The sequence below is a fragment of the Labeo rohita genome, chromosome 1 (genome assembly GCF_022985175.1).
Source record: "Labeo rohita strain BAU-BD-2019 chromosome 1, IGBB_LRoh.1.0, whole genome shotgun sequence".
Lineage (NCBI taxonomy): Eukaryota > Metazoa > Chordata > Actinopteri > Cypriniformes > Cyprinidae > Labeo > Labeo rohita.
The window spans coordinates 28,301,204-28,313,209 of NC_066869.1; the positions used below are offsets into that span (position 1 = coordinate 28,301,204).

At 38.1% G+C, this 12,006-nt stretch overlaps 1 protein-coding gene across 1 annotated transcript in view; it reads right to left on the minus strand.

Moving 5' to 3' along the window:
• nlgn4xa (neuroligin 4 X-linked a) overlaps positions 1–10,438 on the minus strand; it is a 112,219-nt gene extending 101,781 nt beyond the window's left edge. Inside the window, 3 exon segments of the mRNA XM_051114261.1 lie at positions 2,506–2,701; positions 2,703–3,265; positions 10,098–10,438. Coding sequence (XP_050970218.1) covers positions 2,506–2,701; positions 2,703–2,969 — 463 coding nt within the window. The 5' untranslated portion in view covers positions 2,970–3,265; positions 10,098–10,438.
• Positions 10,439–12,006: the final 1,568 nt, after the last annotated feature.

Consider the following 12,006-nt stretch of genomic DNA (forward strand, 5'->3'; position numbering starts at 1 on the left):
TCACTCGTAACTGCACCGAGAGATAAAGCTGACTCCGTCACTAACAGACTGCAGTCTCTTTTGTGCGTCTAGCTAACAAAAGAAGCGGGCAGCTAAAACACAAAGAGAATTTATGTGTCTCTAACCTGTTTTCTACAGATCAGGAAGTGGTGATCCCGGTTTTCCATTCTAGCCTTGAACATCATGCTTTTTCTTTCGATATGTTCTTTGCACTAAAGGGCTTTTTTATAGCTGTCATCCTGTTTCAGCAGTGGCACAACTGCAGAGCAAGTCCCTCTCTGAGTCAAAAATGCCAGGATGGTCCCATATTACATAGGATTTTGAAAAGGGCAATTTGGAGAGCTGAAGCATGATAGGCGGTTAGTGTTTGAAAGCTAACGGGATGACCGTCTTCAGTACGGCACAAAAGAGGATTGAATTTCAGCATCACAGAAGGGACTTTTTTAAGCAAAACTGTAGGCTGTCACAATATTCTGACACATACTGAAATTTACTGCACATTGGTGCAGCAACACTCATGAATTCAGAGAAATACAGTAACTTTCTTTGATTTCAGGTCAAAAAAAGAAGAAGGTTATAGATTTTAGTTGTCAGACTGCAATAAACACTACTTTAACAAAGCACTATGTACTGAGCAGCAAGATTAATAACTTTTCAATTTCTTCTCAAATGGCTGACTAATCAAAATGTTTCATCATCATGATGTCACAATAATAAGACAACAATAATTTGAAGATGCAGACATGGCTTCTCTACTGTTTGAGAGATTTTCAGTTGCAAATCTCTCTTCCTTAATCTTTCAGTCCAGTGTCCAAGCTAAATTTAGCACACTATTATGCAATTCAAGACTATAGGATAAACACTCTCAAACAGCTGAGTGCTATCTGTAAATTGTTACTGTTATTCACACCATACGTGCCATTTTTACGGGACACTATATCCCTAAAATATCCAGGATTTGGCTGTTTGCGCTGCACAGACCGTTTGTTGTATGACATCCATGAGAGCTATAGAGAGCAGACGGCGCCTTGTGCTTTCGAATCGCTCTCACAGTACTTTGATGTCATACAACGATCAGTCTGCGCAGCACGCTTTAAGTCGAACGAATGAACGAACGAACACATCTAATATGTATGCGTATTTGCATCGCTTTGACCGTTCTCTGTAGATCCCACCTTCTCATGTGCCACGATAGGTTGATTATGCACAATGCCTGCATGCTAATGGTCAAACTACGTTTCGATCATTATCTTCTGAAAGTATGAAAACAGGAAACAAAGCCAAATACAGAAATCTTGGCCAGGACGTATGGCCACCCTATTTACACTTAAAAGATTAGTTCAATTTCAGAATAAAAAACTACTGATAATTTACTCCCATGTCCCATGATGTTCATGTCTTTTTTTTTTTTTTTTTCAGTCGAAAGGAAATTAAGGTTTTTGTGGAAAGCAGTCCAGGATTTTTCTCCATATAGTGGACTTCAGCGGTGTCCAACGGGATGAAGGTCTAAATTGCAGTTTCAATGCAGCATCAAAGGGCTCTACATGATCCCAGCTGAGGAATAAGAGTCTTATCTAGTGAAATTATTGGTCATTTTCTGAAGAAAAAAGATTCACGCATTACGTAATCACGTTTGAAAGGTCACACGTGATGTAAGTGGAGGTACACAGAAAAGTCAAAGAAAGTCAAATGTCCTTTCCAAAAAAAGAAAATGAGTTGGAGTTTTTCCCCCCTACCCTACATTTGACCTTCCCAAAATGATTACGTAACGTGGGAAGTCGTAGATGTGCATCGCAGAGTTTGTGGTTAAAAGTATATACTTTTTTTTTTTCTTTTTTTTTTGTAGAAAACGACAGGTCGTTTCACTAGATAAGACGCTTATTCCTCGGCTGGGATTGTGTAGAGCCCTTTGAAGCTGCACTGAAACTGCAATTTGGACTTTCAACCTGGTGATCCCCATTGAAGTCCATTATATGGAGAAAAATCCTGAAATGTTGTCCTCAAAAACCTTAATTTCTTTGCGACTGAAAAAAGGAAGACCTTGATCTTGGATGATATGAGGGTGAGTAAATCATCAGGAAATTTTATTTCTGGAAGCAAACTAATCCTTTAAATAACAGCAACCTGAAAATAAACAAGTAAGATATATAATATACTTTAAGATATACAGTAGCCAAGACATGCAGACTCACATTTATTACAAAACATGTAGACTACTCAGCTAAGCTTTTTTTGAGATGATATTAACCATTCCAAAAAAAAACAACTCATTGTGGAATGTCAGCAACAATTAGTCAAAAAGCCATTTAGAAATTCTCAATTTGCTGAACTTGGAAAATCTTCATAGATCAAGTTATGAGGATGCAAACCAAGCAAACTATGCCGCTAAAACAACTTGCATGAACCAAATCATCAAACAAACGATGAAACTTGCAGAGAAGAAAACATTAAAGGTATGCATTATTATTATCATTTTGTTTTTTTAAAAAAAAGGAAATTACATACCATCCTCCGTGGGAACATAAATGTTTAAGTACAGGCAGTCTTCGCTTTGATCTTGCACGTAGGTTACAACGGTATCCAAGTTGGCGGTGAACCATACTGGTAACATATCATTGAGTAAAAACCGATCTTCCAAAAACTGAGGACAAACTGGAGCAAACTGTGTGGCATTTCGAATCCCTGGCCACGACATGGGGGGGCTCTGGGGGCTGAAATCTTCTTTCCCCCGTGGGCGGGAGGGCATAGGGAATCCCCAGATACTGTTCCACAGGCCCTAGAATCTCATTGGGCAGAGCCGTTTTCAAGCCTCTTAGCTTGCCGTAGTTTGTTGTGACAATAGGGTGCTGCTGGGACCATGTAACAGCTAGCCAAGCAGCTGCAAACACAATCCAGGTAAAAAGGCGTAGAGTAGCCAGTGGACGAACCATGGTGAGTGGTATCCATGGGGTTCCTCTGAGCAGTGACATGGTCCTCCAGCTGCGGTTGGCAGAGTTGGTTAAATTCACAGTCCTCCACTCCTTCCACAGCCAAGGTGAAACCCCACCCTCAGGCTGCAATGGACAGATGATTGACAGCACGCCCACCAATCAGATCAGTGATTATGTCATTCCCCCATGCCATGAGGGCAATTCCGGATCTCAGTTGTATTTTCGTCGTCTTTAACTGCTATCCTTTTGACGAGAAACAAACCGCTGCTCCTTCCCCCTGAGCTGTCCTCTGATGTAACTACTCCCTCCTTTCAATACCTTCTTTATTGGTTTGCCTGTGGGAAAGAAAAAACAGCCTATAAATTCTCATTCATTGCCATAAACAAAAACAGAGGAATTGCATTTCCTTCATTATTTTGCATGCTTTGCGTTAAGCATCTGAGGCACCAAGGTAACCTTGTGCTGCCAGAGAAAACATACAATAATAGACACAAATAGCAAATAAATGCTAACACTTAGACATCATTATACTCTAGATTCAAACAATAGCTATTTTGAAATACGACTCCACTGACTGGGCCACAATTTATACAGTAAGTGGTCTGGTAAATTGATAAGCTCAAATAACTGTGTGTGTAGCATTGTAGCGTATACACAAAATATTGTATAGTGTATCCATTTATGAGGTTAGTTGCACTAAATAAGGCTGCTTTAGAACATATTGATCTATTTGTTTGGAAACTGTCTATCTATGATTGAAGCAGTTATGTTTTAGAACAACAATTGAGTTCGATTGATACATTCTCTCCTCTATTTCTCATCGCTTAGTGTAGAAATGGCCAATCTAAGATTTGAAGTGTTTTGATGTCTTGGTCCTATAATGGAAGCTTTTAGTTGTCATTGTGATGTTCCAACATTCTTTACATTTTCATTCAGAGACTTTTATCCAAAGTAACTTACAATGCATTCAAGGTAAACATGTTATCAGTTTATGCATTACTGGAATTCAATCTCATGACCTTCCATGAGTTTTATATTGCTAACTATTTGAACTACATGAATACTCTTCACAGTCATCATCAGCAAAAGCGTAAGATGTTAAAAGGACTTTCACTTCCAGAACAAAAAATGTACAGAAAATGTACTCATCCGCTTGTCATCCAAGAAGTTCATATTCAGAAGTTCATGAAGTTCTTCAGTCGTAAAGAAAGTAGGTTTTTGAGGAAAACATTTTAGGATTCCTCTCCATATAATAGACCTTAATGGTGCCTCTGATTTTGAACAGTCTAAATGCAGCTTCAAAGGGCTCTAAGCAATCCCAGCCGAGGAATAAGGGTCTTATCTAGTGAAACGATCGGTTATTTTCTAAAAAAAAAAAAAAGACAATTGATATACTTTTTAACCTCAAACACTCATCTTGTCTAGGTCTGCTTGAACTTTTTTTCAGTTCAAGACAGTTAGGGTATGTAGAAAAAGTCCCATCTCATTTTCTCCTCCAACTCCAAAATCATCCTAAATCGCTTCAGAAGTACCGACCCAGTGTTTATGAAGTGAACATGCAAAGAAGGTCAAAAAAAGGTAAAACAGTGATGTACACTCTTAAAAATAAAGGTGCTTTGAAAGGTTCTTCATAGCAATGCCATTTGGTTCCACAAAGAACCATTCAGTCAAAGGTTCTTTAAAGAAGAAATAATCTGAAGAACATTCTTTCGACACAAAGAACCTTTTGTGAAACAGAAAGGTTCTTCAGATGTTAAAGGTTCTTTATGGAACCATTTAAATAAAAAGATTATTCTATGGCATCGTGAAGCACCTTTATTTTTAAGAGTGTAAGACAATTTTGAAGTTGGAGGAGAAAATGAGATGAGTTTTTTGACATACTCTAACTGTGCTGAACCAGAAATAAATTCACACAGACCTAGACAAGACGAGCATTTGAGGTTAAAAAGTATGTAAATTGTGTTTTTGTTTTTTGTTGTTGTTGTTGTTTTTTTGTTTTTTTTTTTTGTAGAAAATAACCAATTGCTTCACTATATAAGACCCTTCTTCCTTGGCTGGGATCATTTAAAGCCCTTTGAAGCTGCATTTAAACTGCATTTTGGAAGTTCAACCTCGGCGGGCACCATAGAAGTCCACTACATGAAGAGGAATCCTGAAATGTTTTCCTCAAAAAAATAATTTCTTTATGACTATCTGAGTACGCTATTTTTGTTCTGGAAGTGAACTACTCCTTTAAGACATAATCAGAGAGTGAAATTCATCATGCTCTGGCTGAGTCATCTACACAAATCCAAACATTTATTCATTATCCTTTGACTCTGGTCTGTTGTTCAAATACAAATTTGTGAATTTAGCAAAAGGAAAGCTTCTGTGTAATTACAACAGAATGAATGACACAAAAAACATTGGTTTGAGACTCCTCTTGACTTGGAAATGCTAAAGGTCATGGTGTTTCCAGGAATCTTTCTATGAAGATCCTCTGGAATAAATCAACTGCATTCAAAAGAAATTTCCTTAGAGACATAAACTGGAGTAGACGTGAATACAAATCTGCCTCTGATTTAAATATATGTGAATTGTAAAATGGTATGTCTGCACCACATTTATTGTCTGAACAAATTATAATCTTTCCACCTGAATGAACAAACAGAACAAGCACACAAGGCTGAGAGCAGATTATGCGCAAGAAATGTTACCCTGCGTGTGAATTTGAATAATGAATGCTCTATGCATTTCATCCACAAGAAAGAGGAGGAAGCGAGTGGGTGTGAAACAAGAATCGAGAAGATCCTCGTCAGTTGGTGTTTTTTGATACTCTTGAACTTCAACAGCACAAACTGTAGCTCTAATTTGTTTAACTTCATATACAGTTCAAGATCATCACATGGATTGCTCATGCACATTTGCCTCAAATTACTGAACTAGGCTCGATGGAGCCTCTGGAGGGAAACTTTAATGACTTGAGTCCTGAGTAAATCTACAAGTGATGAACTCTTTGGTTCGCTCTGATCCCTCCATTAATAGCTCTGTCAGTGAAAGTGAAGCGAGGTTTCCTATGAGACTGTTCTCGAATCAGTACCTCTTATTTACAGAGTAATCTAAAGTTATAAAAGGGCATCGTTCTGCCAACATCTTTAAAATACGGTGTTTTTAACAGATGTCACGGCCAGCGTTATCTACGCTGTCATTTTCAAAGCCTGTCTAAATAATTCTTCAAGAATCTAAGATTGATTGATATAACTTTTTCATTTCCTCATATCACAAAGCAATTTCAGCAGAGATCAGATGGTAGATAGTATAACCCATGGAAAGTTAATTGTGCGAACAAAGCAGTGATGATATAATAGACTCATTGAGACAGTCACATTAACTTAAATTGGTGTTGAGCAATGCTAAATTGCAAAAGGATTAGGGTTATCTTCACTTTTCCACTTCATAACAAAATGCTTTACAACGGCAGGATGTTTTAAGCACTGTCAGTCACAAGAGAAAACAAGAAAGCGCTAGAAAACAAACAACACAGAGGCATTATCTCCTTTGTACAATGCAGAGAACATCCCCAGATACTGTAAATGACTGTAAAATATTATTGTGATAAATATTTAGTGGAAGTTTAGAGCATTTGAAAGGTGTTATTCCTCCAAGGCAGCATTTAATGAAGGAGTATGATTTTAATAAGGCTTGGGTCCCAGCACACATGACATGCTTTAAAAGATCTTTATTGGTGGTCTCAGAAAGACCCATCCCGTAACACCCTGGGGTTTTAAGTCCACCCTTTTTTAAAATTAAAACCATCATTTAGCTCAGATATCAAGACATGTGCTGTGCACACAGCAGTGGCTTCATTATTAAGAGATACCCAAAAGAAAGTGAGAAAATTTGATCTCTTAAAATAAATCACATTGTAATAGACTTGGTAAACAATTAACAATTAAGACAGCATGATCCATCAACAGGCCTGTGTTGATCTAAGAGGTAGGCCTGCTGATTTTTAAATCCTAAGCTTTCATTACTTCTCCCTTTGCTGTTTATCATTATACATCATGACATTGAGATGGGCATTTTTGAAAATCTTTCACGTACATGTTTGTCCTCCGAAGCAGATGGGCCTGAATGTCTGGCCAGCAATTTAATTTCCAACACAGACAAAAAGCTATGTAGCATCCACCAGTTTGCATGCACTCTCATCTGATGTCCAGACGAGCCAAGAGGGATTTATTCAATAACTTTACGCCAATATAGCTACATCCTCAAGCAATGCTTACATTCAAGAGGCTCAGTATATGAAGGCACTTTCTGCCAAAACATCATATTACAACAAAGAAGAACACAGAATTAAGCTGCCCATACTGGCTACCAGCCCAAATAGATGAAAAATTTTGTAATTTACTCACCCCTCATATTGTTCAAAACCTGTATGAAGGCTTTTCATATTTTTTTTTTTTTTTTTTGTCCACACAATAAGAGAAAACAACATTGGACCCCACTGACTTTTAAATTGATTGTCTGATATTGAATAAAATAAAATGAAATCTTATTATGAATTAATTAAGGTATAAACCATGCTATTTTCTAGTATTAAATGAGTAAATTAAGATGAGAGAATGTGAGTTTTTGTCAGTTAAATTTAGATAAGGTGACTGGGTGGAATTTCTGTTGTAAATGTATCAAACACTTCCCTTAAATGCACCCTCGATACATCAGTGAGTATGACAAATAAAAAGAAGCGAGAAATGAGACCAAAGAGAATAAAAGGAGAGAAAATAGCATTCGCTGCCTGTGTGATCACTGAAGATAACTCACGCGAATCTCAATGAAGGCACCGGGTCTATCTCTGAATTTTAATTATAATAAATGATCTGCTTGAAGGAGGCTCTAACAATTGCACTGTTCAAAGAGTGACTCATGACTTAAAGGAGACAGTATTGATTCGGTCCAAGCGATACACAAAAGACCATGGAATAAAGCATAGAATTTGCTGTGACCTTTGGGTGAACTTCGGATAAACGTGGTGCGATTCCACCGCAAATGCACCTGCTATGACTTATTCAACATGGCGTCTGGGCTGGCAAGTCAACTGGAATTTGTTTTCTCAAGCTGTATTCTCTCCTTCTATCTTTCTGTCAGTTGACCAAGTGTGGACAGGAACCCCAGAAAGCAAAGAGAGAGAGTGAAAATTTATTCAAAGGTGACACCAACAGCCAACCACTGATCCTATGAGTTAGTGAGAGAGAACACAAGAGAAATACTGAATACTAAAACCAGAATTATTTTGCTTATACAAGCACTATGTCTATTTTAACTACATACGTTTTTGTGATTACAAACTCAAGTAGCTCCATCACATTTACTACGGTTCTTTATGTATGTGACTTATTTAAAACAACAGTGATCAGAAGTAAGAAATAGTAAACTGGTATGTCTTATTGTCTATCCAACAAAATATTCTCAAGCTCATTATCCGTCTATGCCTAATTTTATATACACCCCATTATGCCACTAAAACCTGTATTCAAGATTTAAAAAATTGTCTATTTTCTTTCCAAGTTTGAACACACCTTTGTGTCAAAATATGCATGCTTTGCACTATATATTATGCAGCAAGCAGTACATCAATGAGTTAGATATCACAAATATTCATGAAACAGTAGGAGAGCAATACCAAGATGACGTACAATATTTGGTCTGCTATCCAACAGTACCACAGGAGCTAAGGAGCTGAGAAAATAGCAGAAACAACTTATTTATTTATTAATTTATTTATATATATATATACACAGGCCTACTAAAGAAACCAAGAAAGATTACAGCACACAATCAAATTACTTTCAATTTTTTTGTTGGCGAGTTACAGGTCAAAGAAGAACAATGCCAGCATGGTGGAGCAAGTATTAGTATTACACACTTACCTAAAGAGCATACTTTATCACTATTTTTTTTTCTACTTTGAAAGTACTAATCAATGTTTTTTTTTATTGATCTACCTTATAGAAAGACTGAACTTGTTGACATTTTTCAATTTACGTGAATTATGAACCATAATTCACTCTTAAAACGACACTAATGTCACGCAGTTGCCGCGCATTCTGACAGAAGTGAAGGTTAAAATGCTGTACAGTGCGAATGTTCGAGAGGCGGCCCAATTTCCCCTCCTCACTCCATCCCAAAAACACGCACGTATGCAGGAGATGTCCACAGTACCACCTTGTGGTTCACCGCTGTATAAGCGGGACAGCTTGGGTTGAAACAGTGGTCCCTGTGATGAAAGTCTGGACTCACCACATCTTTTGAGGAGAATGTACTTCGTCAGTAACCATAGCAAAGCCAGGCGAAAGTTAAGTAACAAAACACGCCATATCGCTAAGTCTTCCTCAGTTTGAGCGCGCATTCTAAGTGTCCCATCACAGAATGATAATGTATTTTATCGCAAATACACTACGTTCTAAATAATAACCTTGCATTTCTCTCAAATCCTGGCCCAACATTATGGCTCTCGAGAAACGAAATCTCGAAAGATTTATCGGCACCACATTTTTAAGCCGAGTGATTAACACGCGTATGGATGTGAACGGCTATAGACGTACGATAAAGAAAACTATCGTATATCAATCAACACCTCACTGTACCGAGGTTTGGTTAGCCACAGGTAAGTAGTGATATACCAAAACACTTATGCCACACGAATCCCTTGCTAAAAAAATATTTCCACTCATCTGCTGAGTGTCGAAGTGCGTACATGTATTTACTGTGACTCATATAAAAGATTCTTTCATGCTGTGTACTTGAGCTTCATCTTTAAATGTAGATGACACTAATGGTGGAAAGTAGAATAAGGGTTTTATTGATCCTAATAATAATTTCGATGACGAAAAAAGGTCCACGCAAATTAAATTGCCCAAAAACTACTAAAACAGTTTGTACGGTCAGCCTTTTTCATGCAAATCAGCGCGAGTAGCCGGCGCGAATTAAACACTCAAAGCAAAATCGTTGCATCGTTCGTCCGGATGGATGAAGCTTTCAGAGAGCGAGAAAGAGAGAGAGAGAGAGGGGAAAAATCCTGGGAACCAGCTGGAAATAAGCGCGTACGCGGCGTCAGGCAAACAGTTCAACTCTGTATAAGCACAAAATAGAGATACTTTCACTTCCAGCGCTGCTTGTGTCGCTTACCTTTGCGGTATCTGCATTGTACGGCTTCTGTCCTGCCGCCCCGACTTCCTGAGGTACGGTCAAAATGTATGTGCCACACAAGGGAAAAAAATCAAACTCCGTTCTGCCCCTGTTAAAATCCAACGTGATGCTGCCGTCCGAAAGAGAGGTGGCACACCGGGGACTGTTCAGCAGAGACGCGGCAACATATCTGATGTAAATGACCCACATAGATTAAGGTAATTCATTGAAATCACTGCGGAGGAACAGTAAATTGTAGAGAATCTGATTGTCTCCATAGAAAGAGGCAGCACAGACTGGAAAAAAAGAGATTAAAGGGAGAGAGACTGAGGCTGTATCAGGCGTCTCTCTCTCTCACTCTCTCTCTCTCTCTCTCTCTCTCTCTCTCTCTCTCTCTCTCTCTCTCTCTCTCTCTCTCTCTCGTTGCCATTGGACTGCACTGAATGAAATTTACAATGCCTACAACCAATAGATTGCCGCATTCATTCTATCACCCTTTAACCAGCTTCAATACGTGTATAATAGCAGTGTGTTTGTGGTTGTTTTGGGTTACAACTATATAGTGGATGTGATTTAAGCAATATCACACAAGTGCTGTTGTACTGAATATCAACACGGCAATATACTTATGATGCCGCCCTTGATCATCACACATCAAGAAGTTTACTTTTTAAAAAAGAAATTGGCCAGTTTCTCCTCCGCCAATGGAAGTAGTTCTAAAAGAAGCCAAACTTCAGCAATGTACAGACTGAAAACCAGTCTGGAACAGTGTATGAGTGGAGTGGACTGGCAGATATTTTCCCATCACTCAGTTTGAGATCCACTCCAGGTTTTTGATTTTTCTCTTCCTACAGAGAGAAACCCAGCTCCAAGTGGTGTGACTTTCAACATCCTCTTTAAATTTTCTATGACAGAAAAGTCTAAAGGTGCAATCAAAGTAATTTCAATAGGAATTCGCATGACTGGGAATTCCAAAAAAAAAAAAAAAATCCATACAGATTTCATCAGGTTAATGTTGATCATGCAAATGTGCCATGCTGACCGGTGGAAAGCTAATTTGGTGTCACTATATTCGATGTTTACAAATGACTGTTTCTTATCTCTAGAGTCTTTCCGCTGCAGACAATGTCTGTTTCCACTGTGCACCACTCACATGCTCTTGTCTATGAACAGTAGCTACGTTTACATAGATACTTCTTCCTTCCATCAAAATGAATTCATTCTGATTGACGAATCTGAACGTAGTGTTTACATGAATGCTAAATAAAGTGATCGGGTTGATATGCACCTTTATGTGTCACAAGCTTCTAATCAGATTTATTCTTTTGACATGCGCACTGCATGAATATACAGAGTTTCCCACTGTTGTCACATACTGTTTTAAAAAGCTCACTTGATATTTATTTACTTTGGGTCCTAATTAGGCGACGACCAGCACATGAACTGTTGTGCTGTGCTGCTTACTAGAAAACAGCAAAAGTGCCCCTTTCCGCACCCAAAACCAGTCATCTGTTGATGAGAGTCTTAAACAAGGACTTGTTGTGGGATGTTGTGCTGCTCCACTTCACAGACGCTGAGTGAAAGCAGAATTTTAGAATGACTGAATAAAGCAATAACCCCCAAGATACTGTGATTTACAGTGAATTTATAACAGCTAAGGGACATTATTAGCTTATTGCTTTTATAAAACAGTTATGCCATATACATAGTAAAGTTTCATAAAATAAAACAGAGCAAATAAAGTGTAATGTTATTAATACAAACATTATTCTTCCACCAAACAATGTAGAAGAAACAGTTGTGGCTGGAACAAAGTGGTTGCCGAGCAATACACAGAATTAAACATGTTTGTAGAGTAATTTACAACAGCTTTGAACATGAGTCAACCAATCAGAATCAAGGACCGGAA